At 36.9% G+C, this 27,819-nt stretch overlaps 3 protein-coding genes and 1 pseudogene across 7 annotated transcripts in view; 2 read left to right on the top strand and 2 right to left on the bottom strand.

Moving 5' to 3' along the window:
- The first annotated feature begins 70 nt into the window (after window positions 1-70).
- Window positions 71-3,789, top strand: LOC113110596 (arylacetamide deacetylase-like 3; annotated as a pseudogene).
- Window positions 3,790-9,965: 6,176 nt separating this feature from the next.
- Window positions 9,966-14,722, top strand: LOC113111344 (uncharacterized protein C1orf158-like). Of its 4 annotated transcripts, none has more exons than XM_026275966.1 (4): window positions 9,966-10,270; window positions 11,787-11,897; window positions 12,981-13,137; window positions 14,306-14,722. In XM_026275966.1, the coding sequence occupies exons 1-4, from the start codon at window positions 10,205-10,207 to the stop codon at window positions 14,518-14,520; spliced, it is 549 nt and encodes a 182-aa protein (XP_026131751.1). In that variant the 5' UTR covers window positions 9,966-10,204; the 3' UTR covers window positions 14,521-14,722. The 4 variants fall into 4 exon arrangements, with proteins under 4 accessions (XP_026131751.1, XP_026131753.1, XP_026131752.1 ...); XM_026275968.1 differs by having other exon boundaries at window positions 9,967-10,114; window positions 12,963-13,137; XM_026275967.1 differs by having other exon boundaries at window positions 9,967-10,274; window positions 12,963-13,137.
- Window positions 14,723-16,744: 2,022 nt separating this feature from the next.
- On the bottom strand, window positions 16,745-19,766 carry LOC113111093 (kelch domain-containing protein 7A-like). Its single transcript, XM_026275551.1, has one exon. The coding sequence runs from the start codon at window positions 19,524-19,526 to the stop codon at window positions 17,253-17,255; it is 2,274 nt and encodes a 757-aa protein (XP_026131336.1). The 5' UTR covers window positions 19,527-19,766; the 3' UTR covers window positions 16,745-17,252.
- Window positions 19,767-22,230: 2,464 nt separating this feature from the next.
- Window positions 22,231-27,819, bottom strand: part of igsf21a (immunoglobin superfamily, member 21a) — a 176,957-nt gene continuing 171,368 nt past the window's right edge. For both annotated transcript variants that reach the window (XM_026275549.1, XM_026275550.1), the window contains exons 9-10: window positions 26,208-26,246; window positions 22,231-23,622 (exon numbers count right to left, since the gene is read on the bottom strand). In XM_026275549.1, coding sequence (XP_026131334.1) covers window positions 23,546-23,622; window positions 26,208-26,246 — 116 coding nt within the window. In that variant the 3' untranslated portion in view covers window positions 22,231-23,545. The remainder of the gene's footprint in view (window positions 23,623-26,207; window positions 26,247-27,819) is intronic.

Here is a 27,819-nt window from a genome sequence, read left to right as displayed (position 1 = left end):
TCATGTATTTTAATTTGATTTATTATTATTATTATTATTATTATTATTATTTCAGTGTGTGTAAACAAGCATGTGGTTTGCACTGTTATTACACTTGGGTATCCAGTTGCTCTTTTCAGCCTGCAGTGCTCAGACTCAGACAGAGGAAGGATTCCTGCAGACCAGTGCACCTCCAGAACATGGAGACCTTTGTAAATGGCTTTTAAACTGACACAGTAAACCCAGGAGCCGTTGTGGAGATTCCAGACTGTGATTCTTGGCCTGGCCTCTGCTTCTACTGCTTAAAGCTGAATTTAGGGCTGCTCAGACTGGACTGGGTCAAAATGCACCTTCACAAAGACAGCTTTGTGCTGTGGTGTGCTGAGCCTTTTAGTAATGGCCCAGCAACTCTCAGCAAGTTTAATGGTTGTCCGGTGGGTGAAAAAAAAAAAGCATGTTTCACTTGAATTTGGCCTTTTCTGGATATGTTGATCAAAAACAGGCCCAAAATCACAGATGCTGACTTAATTTTGTTGTTATATGTTGCACAATATTCTACCACCATTATTCTGTTTTTATTTGATGGTTTTATTTTATCTTGCACATTTTCTTGTGCAGATATAACAACAAGATGATGCTGAACAAAAATACTTTCTCTTTTCAGTTAGAGTGTCACTGCCATCTACAGATCAACAGTGAAAGTTCACTAAATCTGATGTATTCTCAGTGGGAGCCACAGTGCAAACATTGTCTGTCATGGAAGATAGTTTTATCATTTGCATAGTAATAGGATTAAAGGAACTGAGTTAGTTTCCAGTTGATGAATATGAATGTTTTGTCTTCACTGAAGCTGTGCCACCATCAGTTATCTCTTATGTAAACATTCAGCCAGCATATTTTCATGTGCATTGTTGAAATACGAATGAGCTTATCTGGTCATTTAGAACATACCCAGTGGGCATTAGCCAGGGTCGGCAGATTTCAATTGTACTGTGGTCAAACTTATCATCTACTTGGATAGTATAAATTCATATAGTGCCATATGCTTTACTAGGGCTCTTACCAGCATTGTGGAGTAACTAGTTACATGTAACAGTGCTATGTAATTTACTGTAATTACAAATAAATGTAACTGTAATGCTATGACACCAATGTTTCAGGAGTTTAGGATACAAAATAGGACACATGCTTTTTCGATAACTTTTATTTCATATTTGGGTCTATATGCTGCTTTTTTTGTTGTTGTTGTTTTGTTGTCATGGCTGTGAAATTTAGAAAAGTAGTAAAACATTTTTATCAAATGTAACCCGTTACATTAATAAGGTAACTGAAAAACAGTGTAACTGAGATCAAGTTACACTGCTTATTACATTTTAAATAGGGTAAGTTGTAAACTGTAACCTATAAAATTTTCAAAGTAACCTTCCAAACACTGGCTGACACTATTTTTGCGAACTTTGTACTGTATAACAATTGAAACATCTATAGTCTAAAATAAAATCTGTTTTGCTTTGTAAAGGATTAGCTGAAAATACATTTGTTGAAAAAACCAAATATAATTTATAGCTGTGTTCTGGGAAAAATCAGCACTTGATCTTGCCTAGTTCTGTGTAAAACAAGTAGATCTGGCAACCCTGGCATACCTTAACCTTGTACCTACACTATAAAGGGAAGAAAACATGTATTTTGAACATCTTTTCCTGTGAATGCAATACGTTGAACCAGCCATGCAGGCTGAAATTACAACGTTGCTCATTGTATTTACAGCTCTTTTTGCTGCTTTTTGTTTATTGGTAGTTTTCCCAGTGTACTTAGAGCTATGAAATGTAAATATTCCTCCTGGAGTTCCTAATCCGCGGAAACTATGCATGACTTATTGGGTGTATGTGGGGATAAGCTTTGTGGAGAGTGTTTTTGCTGTTTGTGTAGTGTTTGCTTGCAAATCCAATCATATATTCTGATTTTATATTGCAGACTAAACGTTTTTTTTCTGTAAGCACTATAGCTCAATTTTCTCTCAAGGACATGATAAAGAGATATGAGCTGCTGTTCTTATCTCAGAATATGAGTACAGAATTTAAATGGCTAAGCAGACTTCTTTACCCAGTGAGTGACACATTTAATGGGACAGTGAGAAGTATGAATAGGTCCATCATTGTCAATGAGTCTGTTTTGTATTCAACCAACCTTAAGGGTCATATTCTGGGGCAATTAGGGCTGTGCAATCAGATTCATTTTATAAGATGGTTCAGATGTTATATCATGGCTCACAAAAGGCCAGTGCCCTCTGGGCGTCATATTTAGGACTTGACCTTCTGTGGAGTTCCAGTGAGGGTGTATGAGCCTACCACTGCCTCAGGAGAGAAGAAGCATGGTGTACTTTCATGGTGGTGGATGGGTGTTTGGCTGCATTGGTAATATATACTAAAAGAAACGGTGAAATACTGTTGTGTCCATAGTTTCACCTGCTTTAAGAGTCAGCACCCTCAGACGTTTTCAGGAAAAGGGCTACAGCTGTCACATTCCTACAACCAAGCCACCGCTGAACCAGGCAAACGTCAGAAGCATTTCACCTCTGGTAAGGAGAGAAAGAACTGGATTGTTGCTCAGTGGTCCACACCCCTCTTTTCAGTAAATTTAGCATTTCATTTGGAAATCAAGGTCTGGAGTCTGGAGGTAGATTGGAGAGGCACAGAAGCCAAGTCCATTGTGAAGTTTCTGCCAAAACCACTCAAGTTAAACCTGCTGAACATTTCTGTTTTGTAAATACAATTTTTTTGAGATACTGATTTTTTAATTTTCTTAAGCTGTAAGTCATAACCATCAGAATTAAAACAAACACACAAAAAAAACTTTTTTGTATTCAATGAATCAAGAAAGTTTGCTTTTTTAATTAAATTACAAAAAATAAAGAACTTTTCCATGATATTCTAATTTTTTTATTATTATTGTGATGCACCTGTACTCATTTGATGTAAAAAAAAAAAAAAAAAACAAGTTAAAGTTTGGCTGGCTTCATTTTCCATCTTGTTTTCTTTCGGTTTCAAATATAGTTACGATCTAGACCCTGAGCACAGGTACCCTGCCCACCTAGATGACTGTGAGGTCGTGATTCGCCACTTCCTGTCAATAGCGGTAGCTGAATTCGGGGGGACCCACGCAGGGTGGCAGTTGGTGGGGACAGTGCAGGGGCGAACTTGGCAGCCGCTCTCCGCCAGAGGCTGTCAAAGACACAGGATGGTCATCTGTCATCTCCCCGTGCTCAGGTTCTAATCTACCCGGCACTACAAATGGTAAATATATCCACCTGCCCTCATACCAGCAGAACCACTCTGTGCCCATATTGTTCAGAGGCTGTGTGGTGTTCTATTTCCTGCAGTACCTCAGTGGGAATTCGTCTGTGAGCAAGCAGATTCTGGAAAGCAAGTATGTTCCTGTCGAGCTAAAACTTCGCTATAAGAAATGGCTGGATCCAGAAAATCTTCCATCTCAGTTTAGAAAATTAGTAAGAAGTTCGCAGGTTATCACATGCCATGATGTTGATGTCTATCATATCAAAAACAGGCTGGATCCAGAGATCTCCCCTTAACTAGTCGAGGATGGTGTTCTTCGTCTGGCGCCTCCCATCTTGTGAGTTTGATGTGTTGAGGGATGATGACATTCTGTTCCTTAAGCGACTCATGGTTGTCACATGGGAACATCTATCCTGATGACCATGGAATCATCAGCATCTTCAGCCAGGGCTGGTTGACATTTCAGTCTTCTCAAAAGGGTATGGACAGCATTGTACAATATGTAAAGACTCTCTGACTGTGAAGTCAAAAGATTTGGTAATTTTTTATTTTTTATTTTTTTTTGTGAAACAGAAAGGTTCTTCAGACGTTAAAGGTTCTTTTTGGAACCATTTAAACAACAACAACAAAAAAAGGTTCTTCTATTGCATCATAAGCACTTTTATAGTATTATATATATATAATTTATATTTTTTCATCTGATATTTTTTCATCTATTAATCTAAATCAGTTAGATTAAATCATTCACAATGCATCTAGGGATTGTAGTTGTTTTTTTCTTAATTTACAAATATTTATTTATTTTTTATCTTTTGGCTATTATCAAATATCAACGTTTCTGATTCACCTAAGATGGTTGGTTTGGTCCATAGCTTATAACTTTTAAAGACATAGGGAAAAAAAATAATAAGAAGAAAATACTTCTGCAACAAAGACTATTGAAAAGTGGGCAAAACAGAGTTACAATTATTTTCCTTTAAATAATCTTTGCCATTCAGCAAATATAGGACTAAATCTAGCAAGAATATAGACACATTATATTTATCAAACAATTTGTTTTTGATTGGTGTGTTAAACTATGTTTGTAATGTACAAACAATGCTCAATTTGTCCATTGATTCATGAATGATGTTCCAGTGTGTGACACTTAAAATTCCTCCCACATCCCATGTCCCTTGTGCAAGCCTCATTTGTATGAGACTGCGGGCTTTCCTTTGGTACTACAAGTGAAGCTAATTATCATCATTCAGGGTGTTAGTCAGCATTTGCATGGTGCATTTAAAGGAATCTGATGAAACTACTTTTGCCGCAGCTGTTCCCATAGAACGCAACAGTCAGGTTATTGAAGTAAAAACTGTATTTGTTTTCTTCATGGGGAAATTTATTTTTTAACAATAGGCCTAATTGATAAACCTTTAAAGACAGGCCTGCTGTGAGCTCCGAAGTTGTTAATTGATTGTTAAAACCAAAATATCCTGATAATTTACTCACCCCCATGTAATCCAAGATGTTTACATCTTTCTTTCTTCAGTTGAAAATAAAAGGTTTTTGATTAAAAAAATTCCAGGATTATTCTCCATATAGTGGTCTTTAAAGGCTACTAAATGGTTGAAGGTCAATTTTTATTTTATAAAAAACTAAAAAAATAAATAAAATTATATATATATATATATATATATATATATATATATATATATATATATATATATATACACACACACACACACACACACACACACACACACACACACACACACACATATATATATATATATATATATATATATATATATATATATATATACACATGTCCAGATCGTTTTGCTATATAAGACCCTTATTCCTTGTCTGGTATCATGTAGAGCCCTTTGAAGCTGCATTGAAACTGTAATTTTATCAAAAACCTTAATTTGTGTTCGACTGAAGAAAGAAAGATTCAAATATCTCGGAAGACGTGGGGCTAAGTAAATTATCAGGAAATTTTAATTTGAAAGTGAGCTTATCCTTTAATGCTTTTATTACACCCATCTGTTTGCATTAATTTAACTTACTTTAAAAATAACCATGTTTAATAATGTTTAAAACTACATTACCCATGATGCCACCAGTGATAGGTGCAGCGAGGAAAGTGCCAAGAGGATCTTTAACTCTGTCCACTGGATACTGGAGTCGGTCTCCCTATGTTCTCAAAAATATTGCTGTAGGCATATTTTGAAATTAACTAAAAACGTTTTGGTTTATAGTTACAACCAACATCTTTAATTTAATAATTTTATAGGGTGTAAAATAATAGGGTGTATTGGTTTGTTTGGTTGGGCGATATGGCAAAAAATGTTTTTTTTTTGTTTTTTTGTTTTTTAGAAATATGATTTTATCATGATTGTTTGTCATGTTAGTTTTTCTATTTTGCCAGCTGTTTGAGCATTACAGCCAAACTAACAATAACCCTAAAATGAAGACAAAGCTTGTTACATTAAGGTTACAAAATATTTAAAAAGTATGGATATTTAGGCCAATGTGGGAGAAGATCAAATATTTATTGTATCTTTGTTAGGAAAATAAATAAATAATAAAATTAGAACAAAGATACACATTACAAATACATATAATACAAAAAATAAATAAATAGCGTTTTATTTTCAGGTACAATAGTATTTATATATATATATATATATATATATATATATATATATATATATATATATATATATATATATATATATATATATATATAAATCAGTCAAGAGTATTGAGTGATCTTTCTCTGTGTGTTTGGTGTTTTATTAACATTAAAGGAATAATTCACCCCAAAATTAAAATAGGTTAGTGTTATGTTTTTTATACCTTCATGTACCCACACTAAACATAAACTCTGTTTTGAAAGAAGGTGGAAAACAAAACAGTTGCTGGTTCACAGTGACTTCCATAGTATTTTTTCCTACTATCAAAGTCAACGTTTAGTTATCCTGGGCCCGGTTCCCCAAAACGTTCTTATCGCTAAGTAGTTCTTAACCTATTCCTTAACCTTATGGCACGATTCCCGACACGTTCGTACTCTAAGTATATCTTCTGTAAGTCACACTTCCGTAAGGTTGGTCTGGACCATTCGTAAGCTCTCTCTTAGCGTTGTTTGAGCTCAAGACGCTAGTCTTGTACAGCACAGTACAAGTCAAACTATAGTATGCTGACAATGTTGTGGCTCAACAATGATTTTATGTTATGGACATTTTAAAAATAATAATAAAATATGTTCGCAATGGATACAGGCCTATTTATGAAGTTGACTTTATTTGGTATCAGAACTAATATGGTGGTAATTAGCCTAGGCTATTTCGTAATTTCATTAAAGCGAATTGGCAATCACTTTTGATAATGAAAATCTTGCAAACAATTTGGCTTTAAATGGCTAATCTATCTATAAATGGGTAAGCATGGTGGTGTCCAATAAACAACGAACTATGGCAACGATCCAATGTGTCCTTATATTGAATCAAAGACAGCTCCGGCTGTTTAGTCCATGTAAAAAAATGTTTGGCAAAACTTAAGCCCTTTTTACATTTTGCCTGACATGGCTATATAAAAAAATTTGCCTCCCAAGACAACTCATTGCTGCTGGACCTTCTCAGACCTGTGCTTGCCAGGCTAACACGGCGGAATTTAGCTTTAAGCCCTGAAGTCCAGCTGCTTGCAGCGCCAAGGTTTTTTGCTTCAGGGAGCTTCATCAAGGTCGTGGGAGAGTGTTGTCTAACCTAGGTGCCATTTTATACGTTGCTTCCCTACCATATTCTGTTTCTAACTCTCTCTCTGTGTTCATAGGTTGCTTTTTATTGAAAACATTAATACTCATAGACTTTGAAAATCAGATGGCTGCTGTCTTTGTACTGTCAATGGATCTGATCCTGCTAATGCTTCTCAGACATCCACTGTCTCTGAGACTGACACTCCCTGAAGACCTGAGCCCCTTTTAATGTATATAATCTACCCTATTCTTTATATGGTTAAAAAAAACAAAAAACTTTTCCATCTACATTTCTTCCTTATTTTCTGTGCTATTCTTACAGGAAGATAACATGCCACGGTGGATTCGATGGTAGGAGCATTGCGTTTAATGTCTTAAATCATTCCACAATAAAAAGTAATTCTGTTTTATTGAGCTTATGTTCTTAAAAAAATAAAAATAAAATGTTTGTAATTCCAAATGTCCAAATGCATGCACGTAAAAAGAACTTCAACTGTAAATTTGGACATACTGCTCTTTACTCCCTGTTTTTCACCTATATGTGATTTCAGATGCAGCCTGTATTTTGAAGGAACTGATTAACTAAATGATTCAGTTATTTACTCATAAATACAGTGGTTGTATCCAAATATGCCTGCTTCTATAGCTATTATATAGTGTTCAATAAATAATAATGTATATATTATATAATATATATATATAAAAAAGTAAAGTGAAATAACAATACTAAGTTGTATCAACCAAGGTTTATTTACTGTTGTATACTTACAAACAGGTTATGGTAACCCAGAATTACTATTTTCAACAACGGAATGATTAACTGAGATACACTATGTGCGTATTTCAAACAACTCATTTAAGTTTAGCTAGCTCGTAACATTTCCTGCCACTTGGAATGTCATACTTCTGTTTTCCTGTAACAGCAATTTACTTGCTAAAGTATCTGATTGAGGGTATAAATCTTGTAAACAGTGACGGTAGCAGTATAGGATGAGTTTAAGTAAGGCACTGGGTTTGCCGCACAAGTTGCCAATGTTTATTTATTTTTTCCCAGTCCCAAGTCAAGCATCACACTGTTTCTAACAGTATTTGGTTATTCAAAATGTAGCACATGGCAATCCAGAAGCAAATGGTTGAGGTAGATTCTGGCGACTAGTGATGCAAAGGTTGTTTTTTTTTTCCAACCTGCAGGCCCCGCTTTTATGAAATTATTTGGCCCACCCCAGCCTTCCCCATAAATAAAGTAAAATTTCTTTACCCACCCCAACACGACCTGTGGGTTACCCATGGGTTATGAGACGACCCGGGCACCGGGGACATATTCATATTGTAACCTTATCAAAGAACCTAAGAAAATCGGAAAATATATATTCCAAATATTTAATATAGGCTATAAGGAATTGCAAGCAACATGCATGGATTTTTTATTTTGTTTTTAATGACCTGCCCCGCTAATAAAGTTTACCTGCTTTACCTGCCCCAGCTCGGCCCGTGGGGTCCGTGGGTTATGAGATGACCCACGTATCATTACTGGGGACTGTTCTTTGCAGTACTGCTCTGAACAATGATGGCAGAAGACACATGGTCAAAGCAGAGAAGATTTGGAGAAGTACTTCATCTTCAGTGATAATCAGCAACCCAAAAGATACTAGTGCCCAGACTGCACCAACATCAGACACCTGTATAAAACCAAACAAAGACAATATAAGTAGGGAAATGTGGTTAATCAGTTGTCAGTTTTATGGGTCCTTTATACACTGCCATGCCATTGGGTCAGTTCACCAAAACCATGAGTTTTGTTTATTTTCGGAACACAAATGAAGGCATATTCAAATTAAATTAGAGAAATGTCTGTCCTTCAACTGAATGTCTATAGTATTTACCCAAAACTTTGGACAGTTGATCATATATAGCTATCATGTCTCTTTAGAAGACTTGATCTGCTTTGCCAAAGCATTCTCATTGCTTAACCATTCCATTCTGTGCTGATACAGATGTGGTTTAATTTGTTCACTGTTGGGCTGATAACAGAGCTCTTCTGAACGAAACACAAATGTGTCAGTCATTGCCTTGGTAATGCAAGAGTCAAGATATTGTACCAGATATAAATAGCACCCATGTTATGAAAGATTCAATATTTATTTAAATTTTCCTATTAACTTGTTTACTTTGCTCAAATAGCAGGCTTGGCCAGCTACAGACAATCTGGTGGTAAGGCAAAAGACAAAGGACCAATCCTGAGCAGCAATGTCATTACTGACATTCTACAGCACCGTCTGGCTAAGAACAGTTTGCCCAAAAAGTAGATTAAAAGGCACAATTTAAATTTATTTATTTTATGGAGCATTTTGAAGTGTCAGAGTTTTGGATTAAATATCTTCATTTGTGTCATGAAAGCACACTTTTTTATGAGATGCAACGACAGGAGGGAGATTAAATGGCAGTTTTCATTTTTGGGTGAACTAGGTATATAATCAACAGTAATCTTTGTATCTAAGTAATATACCAGCAAATACTGCAGGAAATTTCCCCACAAGTATGTGCTGCTTTAAGGTTTTACTATGAGAACTTACAGTAGAAGTACGTAATCGAAAATCAAAACAGGTCTCAAATGTGTATACAGTTATTTCAAATCTGGGTTCTAGAAGTACAAAAGGAAAACAAATAAAGTTTAAGGCATTCAAAAATTACAGTACAAATAAGAAATAAAGAAGTCACTGATACTGTTTATTTAAAAATATTGAAAGAAATTAAGGTAGCAACATACATTTTTAGGGGTTGTAGGGTGTGGTGTCCTCGTAGACCTGCGATAAATAAATAAACAGTGGTTAAAGGTTTACTGCATCTGCAAGAAATTACTAATTATTAATAATAATATGACAAATAATTATTCAAAAATATTCCTTGGTATTTGCATGCTTTACAAGGATTCGCTGCGTCGTCAAGGTAACATCTGTTTAAACCATAGACTGTATAAAAACAACAGACCGTCTGCCTGGGAGGTCCAAACGCTTACACGAGAAAGTATTGCATACACCCTTGAAATAACTCACTTAGAGCTCTGCCCTTCGAACGAAGTAGGCAGTATAGGGATCATGCTCACGTAAGTCTGAAATTCGCCCCTAGTGTTTGGTGTATCCATGGCAGCAGAACTCTAGATGGTCACTTGCATCGACGGCTCTGCTGCTTTAGGATGAGTCAGCCCTGTAAATACAGCAACAAAGTACTCATTGGTAATTGGGCAGAGGAGAGATTACATGTAGGTATATTTGTTGCTTTATTAAGATTAATGTTTTTTTTTATTTTTTTTTTTATTTTATTTTTTTATAGTAAGATATAATTGTGATGTGTGGATTTCTCGATTTAATTTACTTGTGACCTCAACATAAAAGTTGTTTTATCGTTATCACAAATTAATTTTCTCGTGATTTCGACATAAAACATATTTTATTCTTAAAACGAGTTAATTTTCTTGATTATGCGACATACGTAACAAAAGTTTTTTTTTTCTTTTCACAATCATTAATGTTTTTTATATATATATATATAACAAAATGCACGCGCATCTAATCGACAGACGCTGTATTTTTTATTATTTTTCATATATATATTACTCTGGACATTTCAGCAAAAAAGTTTTGTTTCGCTTAATAAAGCCATATGTAGTCTAATCAAAGCTGATTTCAAGAAGCAGTGGAATACAGCGGGGTTTGAATATTCTCCTTTAATCCACTAGGTGGCAAAAAATGAACATAATAATAAATAGCTGGCAGACTTTGCCATTTCTTGACATGACGGTAAGATTCAGATGGTAAAGATATTATTTATTAATCGCATCATAAAATAAAATATCGTATTTACCGTTACTACTGTAACTATATATCTCCAGTGCTTTTAGACTGTTCACTTAATTTTCTGTATTTTTAAAATTAATACTTTTTAAATAGTATTCTAAACTGATACTTACTGAAGCTAAATGTCATTATGCAATATTTACTCTTCCTGATTTAATTTTATTATAAGTCAGAAATAGTATACAGATTTTTTTTTTTTGCTAAAATTCAGTATTGCAGATTTAGGAACATTGCATTGCAAAGTTTTTTGCCTTTGGCCCATGAAACTTTTAAGTCAGCATGAAATGAAAGTTGATTCTGATTTTTCTGAATTGTGCTAAAATTTTTAACATTGATTAACTATTAAATGTATTAATAGTAAATATACTGAAAATTGTCATATTTGGCATCCACATCGTCAGGTTCTTGCATTTGCTTGTAAAAGGTTTGGTGAATATGATGAAAACCTACTGGCTCAAAAAATTCATAATAATTTGCAGTTGTGTTAAATACTAAGATCAATAATTTAGTTTCTATATCCATCATTACTGAATTCAAAGTTGCTGATTTATTTCAATATTGCTTTAGCTTCTAACATATATCTGTTATTATTATTTATAGACAATCTCTAATCGCTCTTGTTTCGAGTAATTAACACAGTACTTAAGCACTTGTCAGTATGCAATATGTAAACCCTGAAAGGGGTGCAGTTCCTCAGACAGTGCTCAGATCCATGCAAAAGTGATTAGCACTGCTGATCAGCCTGGTCAGCACAGACTGGAGGCAGACAAATGGGATTGATGCAAGTCGTTCTGCAGTCCCCCAGTCAGGAGCAGACCTGAGAGAGTACATCTACGATCAATAAGGGGCCACAAGCTCTGCTGAGCATGGGATTTGTTTGCTGAGTGTTTCTGCCTTTCTTATGTGTGTGTGATGATACAGTTCACTCAGGACTGCGAGATGGCCAACAGCAGCTACAGGATGGACTACATGGCCCATATGCCACACAGGCCTGATGCTGTCATGTGCCAAAGGGCATTTCGCAGATCAGAGGTTTGGGATAAATTCATCAGTTTATGCATTACCAAACATCACAGACACAACAATTTTGACTTTACAGCAAAACTTGTTCCAAAAACCTTTGATATACAGTTCTTTGCATGCTTATACATATTTCACTTAAATATAATAATAATAATGTAATATTGTTATATTTAAGTCAAAGCACTCTTGAAAACTTTTTTGATTGCGTTTTAATTTAGACGATCCGCATAACAAAAATCAATTTTGCTTGATATTTATCGATTGAAGGGAAAATGAAGAATAGACCTACTGAATATAAATTTTTAATACATATTACTGTAATATTGGTACAGTGTTCAACTTGTTGCTAGGTGAATTCTTTTGTACATTGTTATAGGGTATTTTGTATTTTCTTTTTACCTGGCAGATGTTTGCAAGGAAAAGATAATATGCAAGTAAAATTATACTGCAAATTAATGTAAACTTACAATCAGGTCCACAAATGAATTTATTTTTATTAGGTGACGTTTGATTTCCGAACTGATTGCACTCTATTTTACATACAGTATTCACTGTATTTTATGTCAAATCATTTTATATTTTTAAATGTTTTAAATTCACTTTAAGTATTTTTTTCAACGTTTTTAATTAACAATAATTAATTTTGTAATTGTTTATTATTTATTAATAAACTTGCCTTGCCTTGCCTAATGGTGTGCTGCAAGTGATGACATTGTTGTGGTTCCCTCCCTTTGTGGTTCCATTAGTCTTTGGATTATTGCAGAAAATAAGCTTTTTGAGCAACAAAAGTTTAGGATTCTTACATGCTCTTAAAACCATTCAAACAACCCAGTGATTTCAGGATGATAGAACTGGAAGTGTAAGACTTGAACAAAACTCAGGGTTTGCCTACACAATTCATATTTGCAGTGTGATTACTGTATGTACAGTCAGTCAAATAATAGATTCACCTGAAGTATGTTTTTTTTTCTTCTCAAATATCAATCATTCCATATTATAAGCAATGTATATTTAGTTGTGCATGGTGAATGTCCTTCTCTGACCTGATAAGCCATGTCTGTGGGTTTAATTCAGGGTCTTCCCTTAAGGCAGTTATTTTCTCATCATGGCCTCCTCTCCTCCCACTGTCTGGTGTCACAGTATGATGAGTCGTACGGGCGGCAGGCCTCCTCCTCTCTGCCCACACTGCACTCCTGGAGCTCTTTCAAACTGGCCAGGGTCCCAGAGAGGTCAGATCACCCAATCCAAGGTATTAAGCATTCCCTTGACTCCAGATGGGTTTTAATGCAGTTCAGTCTGCGTTTTGAATTAATGTTGGAGAACATCCTTGTAAATGGTTATGGATATCAGTTATATTAACACATTGGCTTTGATTTGATTTAATTAGATTTTTTTTTTTATTAGAGCACAGACAAAAATAACTGTGGCAAATGTGAAAGAGAAATGAATAGCTCCCTAAAAATGAATGAACTTGCAAGTTGTTCCAAATCCATATGACTTCATTTGTTTTCAAGTTTTAAACAGATGGAGATAGGTTGATTCTCATGGCCCACACTATAGCTTGGTGTGATTTACTCAGAGCAACCTCTGTTCTCAAAAAAGTTCATTACAAAAAAATGGTGATGTTTGACTAATACATTTTTTTGATGCTGCATTACAATTTGCCTACTTTTACTATGGCCTAAAATTATGTACTCTCTTTTTGAAGAAAAAGTACATACTTTTGAGTGTAAAAGAATAGTAGGTTAATTGCTCAAACCCCATTTTCTACTTAACCATCCATCTCACATACTTTGACATGTTTGTTGTTCAAATTTGTTTATTCAAATTTGTAGTTTTAATTGCATCCTCATCCGAAGTGCAATGTGTTGTGGGCAGTATTAGCCATTGTACATGGATCTGCACTTCAAACTCAAACTAATTCTAATTTTCAATATTAATTAGGATGAATAGTATGCAAACCTATCTGACATGAATGAATCTGTTTATCCAGTTTAACAAAACAGCTCTGAATGATTCTTTAATGAATCAAACTGGTCAAGTTCAAGTTACTGATTTGATCTGGTTTCAGTGATTAACAGCTCACCTTTAAAAGTAACTATTCATTTAACACTAATGTGTTTACATTCTTTCAAAAACTACAAGTAAGCAATTTACAAGCTGGTATTATTTATATTTATATTATTATATTATATTATTTATATTTTTAGATTTATATTTTATTACAGCTTTATTTTTTATTTTATTTTATTTTTTAAATAGTTTTTGCTAGTGATAAAAATTGTTGCTTTTTTGTTGAGTCATTACAGTTTCAGCGCTAGTGGCACAGAAACTATACACGGTCTGCCTGAACATGTTCCTCTTTGTGTTGTGTCTCTTTTTTTCCCTCCCTGCCTCCCTTTGTTTATTACACACAGGCCCCCCTACTAATTTTGGCTTGGCGGCTTCTTGGCGGGCCCGCATGGAACAACAGCGGGCACTTGTGCCCACATTAAGCGAGTATAGGGCTTCATACCCTCTGCACCCCAACAGTGCCTTCTGTTATTCTCACCACGTCAGCATGCTCAAGCGCTTCTCCAGCAGTCAGCTTCCTGCCAACCTCAGCAACGAGGACCTGGCACTGAAACACTAACCATGCAGGCAGGTCTCCAGTAATCCAGTCAGCCTGCTGTGACCCTTACCCCACCTTTAGCCCTCAAGTACCACACAGACTGGCCCCAACCTGGGGTGAGCACTCGGAGTAACTTGTTTTATTGATTAATGGCACCGAAAACCAAAGAAGCAGGAGCATTTTACTGTGTTTGCACAAAAACAAATAAAATATATAAACAGCAGTGTGGTCCAAAAGTTCAAATACTTTTCGTATTTAATGCATTGGTTTTATATTACATTGTATTATCAGCACTTTTATTTTAAGTGAAAAGTTGAACTGACAGCAGGACTCAAGCTGCATAAATTCCACAAGTGTGTGTAAAATATTATGTTCTTCAACATCATTTGAGATTACTCAAATGCTGTTTTATAACAAAGTTCGGGAGGAACAGTCGCAGTTCATTAACCTGATTAACACAAGTGGAGACCAATCAGTAATCAACTCATGACAAGGTCTCCTCACTTATAGATCCATCTACTCTTACCACAACCGGGGGGAGTACTCTGGGTTCGGGCCACTTCCCGAGCTCGGAGCCCTCCACCCGGACAGCACGCCAAATACGCATAAACTTACGGTATTAATATACGTAGATGTGAACTCGTGAATCAGCATCTTGTGCTTTAGTTTGAGAATCAAACTTTTGAATCCCACTGAAATAATAATGGTAATCGGTATTTAAGAGCTTTGCAGGTTTCAGCATGTATTTGTAGGTCTATTTTGAAGTTGTGGCCTAATGGTTAGAGAGTTGGGCTGGCAATCGAAAGGTTGTGAGTTCTAGTCTCGGGCCGGCAGGAATTGTAGGTGGGGGGAGTGCATGTACAGTTCTCTCTCCACCTTCAATACCACAACTTAGGTGCCCTTGAGCAAGGTGCCCCAACTGCTCCCCGGGCGCCGCAGCATAAATGGCTGCCCACTGCTCCGGGTGTGTGTTCACAGTGTGTGTGTGTGTTCACTGCTCTTAGTGTGTGCACTTCGGATGGGTTAAATGCAGAGCACAAATTCTGAGTATGGGTCACGATACTTGGCTGAATGTCACGTCACTTAGGCTCACTCACTTAGTCACTTAGCATGTATTTGCAGGTCTATTTTGATGGACTCAGTAGTGAGTAAAGAGAACCCACCCGTGTTAACCAAAAAATAACCTGCAAAGCTCTTACTCAGGATATGACATGCTTCATTATTGCACTAAAATAGCATTGAATCAACAGTTAATGTGGATCTGTCCTACTCACGGTGCTAGTACAGATAGCCGAGTCATTCATCAACATACTCTAAGGGGACTTTTCTAACTCCCATCTCATTAAGTGTTTAATTATGTTGAATCAAAGTGTTTAATTACAAGGAATCGGACGCTATATTTTACGTCCAACCATCTGTTCACACTCCTCCTGCTGTGTAGGTTTTATCCCACTGTGTTCTTCTGCTAGCTAGCCCGTGGAACATTCAAACCATGTGTCTTTTTGCATGTGTCACTGAATTAGTTCTGTTGAGATTCCATCAGACCTTGAGATCTCCCCCACATGATGGTGCTAGAGTTACACACAGAGCAACGAGACTTCACAGGGAATTGCATCACAGCACACACTCCTCTGCATGCCTGCTTTCTTTGATCACATATGCATAAGCGATTGTCACGGTGATTGTATTGTATACTTTCATTAACATAAATTGATTATGTGATTGCTTTGCTTTTGACAGCATAATTGCATTTAAATTTAATTAAGATCCTGGTCACACGAACGCTTCTTGCTGCAACCACACATTTTGTCAGAACTCATTATATATTGAAGTCTAACACAAGAACCAAGACTCACTTATAATAGATGAGAGAATTTTATTCCCTATTCTTCAGAAGATAGAGACAGAAAAGTGCAAGAAGAGGCAAAGCATTAGAATCTTCCTTTCTTACCCATTAAGTCATTAGTTCTCTCTCTATTGTTTAATGTAATACACAAAGATAAACGATTCTTCTGGGCTCCCCAAAGTGCTTGTGATGTTAAACCGTCTTTGCAAAGAACCACATAGTGTTGACATGAAATGCTTTAAGAAATTAAATATGATTCACAAGTAAAGCCATTGACCTAAAATAAATCCACTTCTTGTTACAAGATGACAATTTGTGGACATGTCATGGAAAAAGTGCATTACAACAAAATATGATAAAACAAATATATTTATATATTATAAAAATATATAGGCCTGGGTCTCTATCATCTATCATGTAAGATTAATCTTGTGATATGCAGAGAAACAACTGCAAATATGCAGAAAGGAAAGAAAAAAAACCTATGAATATAATTAGAGAGCTTACATAAATTGTACTAATGGCAGCCATTCATGTTGTTTATGATGCCAGCTCTGCAATTGCAGTTCGGCTTTATTCTACACACAGTATTGATTGGTTAACATTATCCACACAGTGTTTCAAAAGCGGTAAATTTACTGAAACACTTTAAGCACTTTCACAAGACATTTCCAGGATTTAAAGGTTGATTTAGACATCAGAGTGGTTTAAAGGACCAAACAAACAAATAGCCTTCACTGCGACAGCAGATTTATTTATCAGTTAGTGCTGGGTAATTGTGATCTAGCTGTACAATAATTGCATGTAATAGCCTTGATATTTTATTTCAATTGCCAGTAATTAAAAGAGGGTCATTCCTTTAACATGTGCATAATATGATCCCAAGTGTAGAAAGATCTGACCTTTTTTAAACACAAGTTTGTTGAGTGGACCTATCGGGAAGCACAAGGACGAACGGAAACAAAATGCCTTTAGCCGGATACAACACTTTCAAATCCTGTGCAACAAAGCTTGGAGATACCTCATCTGCAAGGAATCTCAAAGTAAACTGACGGCTCACACAGTAGATGATATTGTCCATAGTCACACACTGAAAGGCTGTGCAATGTGGGAGGCGTATCGAAGAGCATTCGTACCACAGTCGGGCCATTGCATGAAAGCGATACACGCTGATGCCCAGGGGACTGACGTCAAAACGGTACAAGAAATTCCTGACTGCCACCATTTCTGTGGTTTTGTCCTTACTACCATTGATCATGCTCTCTCGCCACGTGTTGGTCTTGGGATTATAGCGCAAGAGGGTGTATCTCAATGTGCCCCCTGCAACAAACAGTTCACCGCTGCAAGCTGTGGCCTTGTGAGCTACAGCGAATGTCTCATTAGGAAGAGGTGCCACAAAGGTCCACCGGTTTGTCCTGGGGTCGTAGCGCTCAACCGTTGATAGGCACTCGCCTCCAATGGCGTACAGATGGCCCTGCAGAGCCACGAGTTTGCAGTGAGGCCTTGCCTCATTCATGGGGCTTATTTCGCTCCAAATGGAAGTCACTGGGTTGTAACAGTACACTTTCCTCGAAGGGGTCGCTTCACGCTCTGGGCCTTGGAAACCCACAGCGATAAATAGATAATTATCCATGGTGCACATGGCACAACCTTTAGATAACACTTCCTGGGGAATGTGGGTATGAAGGTGCCATGTGTCCTTATAATCATCGTAGTAATAAATACCGCTTGAGGACTTAACTGATTCAGAACCTAAATCCATTGACTGTGACAGACGTCTACTCCAATCTGGGGAATCCATATCTGCGACCACTAACCACTTCCTTCCTCTCATGCGTTGTGTTTGGATGTGATCACGCTCCCCTGCTTTCAGCCTGCCAAAGAGGCTTGGGTCTCTGAGGACCTGAAGGTAATTATCAGACATGACACGGAGAGCAGCTTGCTGAAGGGCAGTGTGACCATGTTTTTTAGCAAGTGTTAAAGCCTCCAAGCAGTTGCCTAAATCGAGCTTCCCTGCTAGACCCTCAAGTTCTGCATTTCCCATGTTCTCTGGAAAGTGTAAGAATTTTGCTCCGGCGACAGTTTTGACTTGTGGTTCCTCCAGTGCATCCAGGTTTGCTATATCAGAGTCTAATGGGCTTGAAGGGATGTCATTGGGTTGTGCTGGAGAACAGCTGCGAGGTGTTAAAGCACTATGTGTAGGCAAGGGGATTGGAAGCTCTGAGTCACTGGCAGCTGTAAGATAGCTGTCCTGACGGATGACTACTTGCCTGCTGTACCTCACAGTTGGTTTGAATGTTGAGGGAGGCTCATTAGCAATTCGTGGAGAAATTTCGAGATCTCGCATTATGAAACTAGAAGGCTGTGGACTTGGCGATCGGGAGCGGTCATTAAAACTGGGTAAATCCAGTGACTGCGATTTAAACAAAGTGCTGTTTTCGTTCTGACCATAAACTGGACTCACAGACAGGGTGGGGCTTAAATCTGAGATAAAATGAGAAGAGGACTCTACATAGTACTCATATATCTTTCCATGGACGCCCGTTCTACAATTCCCTGGCCCATCCAAGATAAGGTCAGCATTCTCTACTTTGATTTCTGCCTTTGACTGAAAACTTGAGAACATGCCCTGGTGACCGACGTCTTGTATCAGCTGCCTGCCAACACCTGTGCCACCTTCCAGCTTCTTCATTAGGACTGGGGATCTGCGTCCACTTGGAATTCCTGGATCTTTTTCCGTCATGCCAGGAAGTTGTAAGGTCAACTTTGGTTTGCCACTCTTTGCCTCAGTTGTATCCTCAATTGCGTTGCTTTTACTTGCAGGTTCCTCCTCTGCACAACCGTTCAAGTCCATAGTTTCAGGCTGACCCCTTTTCAAGGCAGATTTTTCATTTTTAAGGCTTTCTTGCAAGGGTTTCTCTGAAGATTGTTGAAAAAGATTTTCCGTGTCAGACTCCTCCTTTGCAGCTTTATTCTGTGGTTCTTGCACAGTATTGCAGGTGCTGTAGCCTGTTTGGGTTGCTTGCACACCCCTTATTTCACTTCTTCGCCGTCTGTTTCTTGCCCTGGAGTTGTAGAATCTGAAAACCAAAGAGACAAATAGCATGGTGGCCACAGATAGAGTGAGTTTGCCCAGGAGCTGCATGTCAAAGTGCACTCCAAGCAATTCTGCAATTGGCATCTCTGTAGTGAAATCTATGGTGGTCCACTGGACATCGGATTTTATTTGAAGCTTCTTCCCTAGCGTATTCCAGTCAGGTCAGTTTGTAGTTTAGTATCTGCAAGCAGAAGCACACTGTCAGCTGTCTCTCCTCCCACAGAATGACTAAAAACCTGATATGTACAACAAGAGCATTTGCATCCTGTGTTCTCAGAGGGCGGGGACCAGTATTATTCCACCTGGTGCAGGTGTTCACTATGAAAACACACTATACCAGAGCTTGAGAGTTTTATCTAACCCTTTAGTTTCCTCAAATAACTTACATTTTATTGATGATGTATAAGTAACAATTTTAGCATGTTAGCTTACATATTGTAATATATAAAGATTATGTTTCTCCAGAGCAGGTAAAGTGGAACTCAATGAAACAAATCAAGACATGTAAATTACACTGGGAATGGAGTGATGACTATGTGTTTATGCCAGATTATCTTGTTTTAATGGATGATATGTCTATTTGATTATGAAAATAACTAACATTCCCTGGTTAGTACAAACATAATCGGTGAGAATGGTGAATGTAATCTACTTAAGAGGTGGAGATGGCTGATATATTTAAAATCTTAACATAAGACTATATGACCAGGATGCTGCTGTTTGCACAGCAAATGCAGAGGTTCAAAGTTCTTTCCCATGAACACATGACAACAGTGTTGCTGATTAGCAAGGCTTTGAGAGATGATGTAAGGCAGCTTTGCATTTGCCGAAGGCATTATTTGCATACCCTTAAAAAAAGAACACTGTTTTAAATGTAAGGTATCATAACCTGTAATGGTACCAACTTTAATATGATCGACTTACCATCAGAGAAAATGATCAGAATAGCCATAAACACTTGAAACACTGAATGGTGTCCTTTTTTGACACAGACGATGTTTAGCTATGTGATAGCCGTCTTGTAGCTGCACCAAGGAAACCTAAACCAGCAAGTATGCTTACTCCTGAATAATTGACGTATGTGTCGCAAAGGTCTGCTAGCACTCTGCCCCTCATATCATGTGTCAAATAAAAAGTTCTGGACATGAAGAAACAATGGATTTGGCAACATGCTGTGGAAAAAGAATTGTGAAATTAATAATAGACTGAAACTTGTTGTGAATGTCAAAGTAACAAATTAGTCTTCGACCAAACTAATCAGCTATGCTGTAGATGATCTATGCCAAAATCACTTGGCACTCAAGAGAGCTACCTTCTCTGCTTTCTAGCGCACAGCTAATGTAACCTTAACATATGAATTACAGAAGATATAATAGACTACATAAAGCCTCCGTATTGGATTCCTGGAAATGTAATTTTCCAAACAAAGTAAATCACCGCTATTGCATTCTGATAAGATTACAGGCTGTTTTGGCACTTATATAATTAGGTTTTCTGTTACTGATCACTGGTAAAATCTGCAAACACACTATATTATTAAAGTCATGAAATGAGTATATTAAGGGTGAAATCTAAAAGCACCTTTAAATGATGGATGTTTAAAGATTTATTAAACTTTCTCATAGCATGAGAACGAGTGTTCATGCAAAATATAGTTATTAAAACAGTTTATACACTTTGCATTAGTGTAACTGACATATTCATTAATAATTTTTTTCTCAGCCAAGAAAGAGCCAGAAATTCCTGAAGACCATCAAATTAATTGTTCATATTTTCTTTTTTTTGAGTTTGGGAAGTAAGACCTGAAATGGCAAGGGACCTATCTTCCTGATTTTATTAAGCCCATAAAACCACATCTCCCACCTAGGCTTTAGACCTAATCCTTTAATACACGGTGTGTCTAGAAAAGCTTAAATTGCAATTCATGTGAATGTAAAAAAAAAGAAAAAGAGATTACTTTGCATGAGGACATCCAGAGAGAGCCAGGGTGGCAGAGGACAAACCTAAACAAGGCCTTTAAAAGCCAAGCCATATTTGATCCTGCCTTCTATCCCGTGATGCATTTAATGTAGGTAGGGGGAAATATTTTGTTTTATAAAGGCAATCAAGATTATGTATCATTACATGTTTTACACCCCCCCCCCAAAAAAAAAAAAAAACATTAGCCACACTGCGATAACAGTTTGCTAGTGTGCTAAACAATGTATAAAGAACATATGCACTTGGTAAGCAACAACATGTAGCGGTTACATCTTATACTTCCATCTTCCAATGTGGAATCACATACAGTAAGATCCCACAGTCTCACGGTATAATAATATTTATATCCAAGTTTAAGTTTCAGATTTTCAGTGTGGTGACAGATTTTTGGACCCCACCATACTATTTGTTTATTTTGAGAACATGGACTCCCGAGCTGCACAGAGGTAAATTTAAAATGTGGGCCAACAGAATTCATTAGTTACTGTATTTAGGTTAATATTAAAGTGTTGGGGTGTATCCGGGGGTACCCTGCTGATATATGGGTCCTGTCATCTTCAATGCACCTGCTGAAATGCCCTTAGACAAACATGTCCCCCTCCACTGCAGCTAAACCTGAACGTGGCATAACAGAGAAACACAGTATTTGAGATATTCAAAATCTAATAAAGCAGAGTCAAATGATCATAGGCCTCACTTATAATGATAATAATTATTTCATTATATCACCACCACACACTATCAGAAAACAGTTGCTTGTGCATGTATTTTTCTCCCGAGTATAAAAAGGACAATCACACTCCAGTCATTTTAAGTTGATCATCTCCATTTTTAATACAGGTGATATGAAACAAATGCAACAACCCTGTTTACACTTGGCTTCACATGAGCTTCCTTTGGGGGGTGGAGGGGCCGTAATGGTGGCTAACATGATCCTAGCAGTAACTGTTAGATTAGAGAGAAGGACTGTACACGATGCATGTCACTGAATATGCGACAAAAACTTAAGGACAAGTAGGCGACAAACAGATGAGGAGGGGAAATCATCTCCGAACGTCACATGCACCAGCAACCCCCGAGAAAAGCTGTCGTCTTTCCTCTGCAGGTGAAAACAGTCACACGGATGTCATAGATACTGAACACGTGAAATCAGAACATAGAAAGGCCACTGATTTCACCTTTTTCTAAAAGCCTGGGTTGGATTTCAGTTGGGGATGACCAGACACACGCAATAAAGACATTATCTTCTATATCCCCTTGCATCTTCCCCCCCAAACCTCTATTAATTTTTTTGTTCTGTTTTGTTTTGTTTTCTGCTTTGTAATATACTTTTCATTATTTACAGGGATGTACACAAAATACACTTAAAAAGAGGATCTTCCATTTCTTCGCAATAAAATGTCACAGGACGTTTAGTATTGTCTCTTTTTTGTTACATTCCAGCCGAGAGCCATTCAAGAAAACGAAACGGAAAACTACTGTGATCAAAAAACACAAATGGCGTAAAACGTGGTCCTTAAAAAGGGTGTGTGTTTGAGTCCAGTTTGTGCCAGTGTGCAGTAACTCTAACAGGAGGCAACTCGAGGACGGCTAGGTGGAGTTGAAGTGACAGTCAGCATTGTCAGCAACCCACAATGTCTTTTCTCCACACTCCAGTGTATGGCATTTTTGTTCATCGCGAACACCAGGCGCCTTTTTGCTTTTCCAAATGACAGGTCTCTGTTGATTGACAGGCAAGTTTAACACAAAAAAAAAGTGTCAGTGTTGTAGGGGCAGACAATAAGGAGGTGCTTTTTCTCATATTCAGCATGTTATTTTTTTATATCTGTATTTTTATTTATTTATTTATTTATTATCAGTGATACTATCATCTCCATTTGGATCATCTCCATCCTTTTTTTTTGTAAGTGTGTGTGTGTGTGTGTGTGTGTGTGTATGCGTGTGTGAGTGTGTGTTCACAAAAAAGAGAGGTGCGCCCGCTGTTGGGGGTTCAGGTTCTCCCACAAATGAAAGCAAGGTAGGTTTATTCACAGTCTGGAGAAGGCATGTGTGTGTGTGTGTGTGTGTGTGTGTGAGGCTGACTGGAGAGGAGGAGTGTTTGTGTGCTGCTGAATCAAGGATATTCACGTCAGTTCAACAGTCACTGTAAGAATAAGTGGCAGGCATATCAGTCCAAGCTTGTGCAAACCAGGAGCCCCATCTGAAATAGGAAATTATAGTTATTAGTATTTGGCAGGAATATACTTATCACAACTTGCTCTTAATCCAGTTTTGCTTATAACACTGTCTAAAAAATAACATTTTTCTAAAAAATAAGTTCTGTCATTATTTGCATAACCTCATGCCATTCTAAAACGCTGTGCTGTTATTTTCTATGAAACAAGGTAAGAGAGTTTTGAAAAGTCTTTATGTGGCTCTAGTCGATCATTGGCTATCAAGCTTCACAAATGACAAAACAAAGCACTATAAAAGCTAAAAAAACTGACTCTATGATTTGTCATATACTGCAAAAATACAATAGATTTGTGTAAGAAAAATAATTCATTTAATCATACTGGAAAAAGCAGAGCTTCTGTATGAAAGAGTAAGCTTTGTTGTAGTACAGCGAGTCAAGAAATCTGTATGAGCGAGCTTCTTTTCTTAGGTATTTTACCTAATCATCTAATGCACTCTAAAAGGTTTGAAGGAGCTCTCCAATGGTGCAGGATCCATTTTAATATTCATGCATACTACACAATGTTCAATAAGCACTAAATGATGATGGCTGTCGTAAGTATTATGAGCAATACTTCAGTGCTGAAGTAATTTTATCACCATCTCTCTTATTTTCATTGACAAAACAAATGGTAATATATAACATTACTTCTACTTTTATGGCTTATACTGGTGTTAGTGCTATAATTCACATAACACAAGTACACATAATTTTTTTTCTTATTTTATGGTCAAAACTCAGTGGTTATATTCAGAATGGAACCGTAGCGCAGTACTGTATACTGCCTCAAAAATGAAGAGTGAATATATTTAAAACAGTATACTACATTGTTATCACATGAGCTCATGACTTGTCGCATATGTAATTCTTAAATGATTTAACTTGAATGTAATTCCTATTTTAACAAAATATTAATTGAAAAGTATATATTTTTGTTTAAAAACATTTTTACTTCCGTTCAGTCACATAGTGCTGAAGGTGATGCAATAGTGTGGCAAACAGTATTCCACGCACTGGGCTCGAAATGTACGCTGCATATTTCGGCAAAAATGCATTAGGCCATCCATACACAAATTTAAATACTGTGCAAACTATAAACTATGCATGCCATTCTGAACATAACCAGTCTTTTTAACTAAGGATTCAGCAGAAGAATTACAGACTTCAGGCCATTTGCGAGCACCAGAGTCTTTAGGGTGTTATTTTGTGAGTCGAGCGGGTGTTTGAGATTCAGACACATGTCAGACATAGTGACCTCCCGAGGCCTTGTTCTACAAGCCATTTGACTTGCATACGAGGGGCATCTGAGGCTCCACTCAAGATCGGCGCTCATATTGACCTGATTCTGTCCTTGCTCTCACACACCTGCCCTGCCGCATTTGCATATTCAAATTTACATCAGTAGACACGGAGGTGCACAGGAAAGAGGTGCGGTGAGGGGTTTCGGGTGAGGCGAAAGAGAGAGTGAAAAAGAACAAGAAAAAAAAAAAAAACATAAGAAATAAAGGCAGAGGCCTCCTTCTGCCCTTCTGCCTGACAGTTCTTCATCTTTACATATGAGACTCTAAGAAACTGTAAATGAGCCAGCACTGAATGTATAAAACAACTGTAATCCATCACTGAATTATATTTGCTGTGGACGCGCTGGTGCATTGGTAAGTGATGGCTCACTTCTAGAATCTAAATGATGAAAGCAGCAAGCCTACAGAAGACACATGGCCTCTTGAGAGGAGGGGAGGATGGAGGGAGACCAGAGACAATAAAAACACAGTATGTAGCCTTAGAAAAGTCTCAGAGAGGGAAAGAATTAAAAAGACCAGAGGAATGGGCAAACTAGCTGTTTATTGAACCTCCTGTCCTCAGTATGGTTAGAGAGCAAAGCCTATACTTTCACTTGCTAGATAGCTGTACTTAATCAAATCACAATTAAGCAATTTCACAATTCTATAATGCATATGAAGCAAATAATGATTTTGAAACATACAACAATTCCAAGAGAACAGTTCCACACATTATACTGCATTTATATACAGTATACTCTATACAATGTGTAATTCAATCAATGGTATCCAGTTATCATCTCGAAAAATTAATATGGTGATTTAAGCATCACCATATTAATGGTGATGCTTAAATATAAATATATATATATGTGTGTGTGTGTATGTATATATATATATATATATATATATATATATATATATATATATATATATATATATATATATATATATATACATAATTATATATATATGTGTGTGTGTGTGTGTGTGTGTGTATGATCAATGAGATATTGTTTTTGGTTCATGTGCTATTCTCACAATGTTACATTAAGTAGAGTGCAATGCATTTTGGGATAGTATTCTGACCTTGCTGCATTTCTGTAATTTTTAATAACTTCCGTTATGCAATTATACTACCCTTAGGAAGAAAACAGTGGAATTGCTCTCTCGTAATTCTTAATACATCAAGGATTCTTCTTAAACAAGAGGCAGCAAAAAAAAAAGAAAAGAAAAAAAACAAACACAGCGAAGGAATCTAGCTAATCATTGAAGCGTTCAAATACTTACTGTTCGGATTCTGTGTGTTTTTCATCATACTTGGGTTTTCTGCAGAACAGAGAAGAGGAGGGGGAGTTGAAGATTAAGAGGTGAGGGGGGGGGGGGGGGGACTGTATTAATAGATATTATAATACGAGAGATAACCATCATAGGTTTGTGCTAATGGATAAAAACCACAAGTCTCTTAGAGACAGGACTAGAACACAGCTGAAGAGCTGTCGGTAGCCAAAGTTCATTAGTTCACTTCTATTCTTGGCAAGCTTCAATGTAAAATCCACCAAAGACTGCAACCTTTTGAACTTTGAGCTCTCTGTGGATGCACAGATGAGCAAACTCCAGGAAAAAAAATAAATACAAATTTCTAAGAATCCTCAACCGCCTCCAAGACCGCAAAAATCTATTAACAAGACCTGATACTGCAAGCTTCCTTTCCCCTAAATGCTCATCTTTGTTCTTTAATACAGCTGAAGGGCTCTAATGAATGGCTATTGAAACAGGTCAATAGTAGCCCAGTTCAAAGGCTATTAATCACCATTCTTCCCTGTGTGCTGCTCGTGTTCAGACTCAAAAACACAAGGATGTTTTGAATGTGGTAGATGATGACATGAGCCACATCAGGCTTACATGGGCATTAATGCTTCCCCACATGAACCATTCCTGAGGTGATGTCATCCCTAAATAACTACTTTTCACTGAATGGCCTCCTGTACTCTTCTCCAAAAATCTGTAAATGTGTATGAAGAATAGAAATAATAGGCAGATTGAATATTATGTGTTCATTTATTTATTTTTTATTTTTTCAGATAAACTGTTTTTGTGCAATTACAGTGAATTAGGATTGAAGATTTGAAGGATCAGGAAATATCCAACTGCACCAAAAGCATCATGGTCCACACAACTCACCAATTAAGTTGCTGTTCACTGAAAATCTTGACATCTGCCTGCACATTCAAATAATGCATTTTTAGGATTTTCTCCAATGACTTGGTTGATTCTGTGTTCACAAAACCAGTATAAACTCACTGATTTAATTATCTGGCTGCAATGGTTGGCAGTTCACTTAAGGGGAAACTTTTAGATCGCTTGAAATATAGAGGATGGACAACTTCATGGACCGCTTTAATTACGTAAGATTCTTTTTCATTCTTTTTGAGGTTTAAAAGCTTCAAACTATTTTTTAACAAATACTCAGTCAAGGAGATACTGCCTTTGTTACATGTGTCATTCCCAAAATGCAAGCTCAAGTCAAATGCAATGCATTGCCTCGTGGAATCTCTGTAATTTTCTACAACTTTAGTGTGGTAAAGAGTAACCAATTCTTCAATTTTTTGTTTTATCTTGAATAACATGAGGCTGGGTATATTATGATTTTTTTTTTTTATTGTGTGAGCCCTACCCTTACCAAAATTCATATGTAAATGATCATGTATTATTTTAAAGAAGTGAGAAGCAATGTTTTTGCACGTGGTTGAATCTACAATAAACAACTGATTCAATTGATCATGGGTGCAATTGTATCTTCACGCCTGATGGTGAAGCATATTCAAGCTTGTTGTCCTCAGCCTTGGCTGTCATTCGGATTATCCAGAGGAGCACCGACTGTCCTTCATCTTCCAAAGCA

Source organism: Carassius auratus, chromosome 11 (assembly GCF_003368295.1).
Source record: "Carassius auratus strain Wakin chromosome 11, ASM336829v1, whole genome shotgun sequence".
NCBI lineage: Eukaryota > Metazoa > Chordata > Actinopteri > Cypriniformes > Cyprinidae > Carassius > Carassius auratus.
Note: the sequence above shows the minus strand (reverse complement) of the source record. Positions and strands in the feature narration are given on the sequence as shown.

Bases quoted from the DNA above. Each gene is read 5' to 3' on its own strand.
- LOC113111093 (XM_026275551.1), bottom strand. From the start codon at position 19,526: ATGCCAATTGCAGAATTGCTTGGAGTGCACTTTGACATGCAGCTCCTG.
- LOC113111344 (XM_026275965.1), top strand. From the start codon at position 10,205: ATGAGTCAGCCCTGTAAATACAGCAACAAAGTACTCATTGGTAATTGG. The intron at 10,271-11,786 runs GTAGGTATATTT...GTGATGATACAG, and splicing joins GGGCAGAGGAGAGATTACAT to TTCACTCAGGACTGCGAGAT. The intron at 11,898-12,962 runs GTTTGGGATAAA...GGTTTAATTCAG, and splicing joins GGGCATTTCGCAGATCAGAG to GGTCTTCCCTTAAGGCAGTT.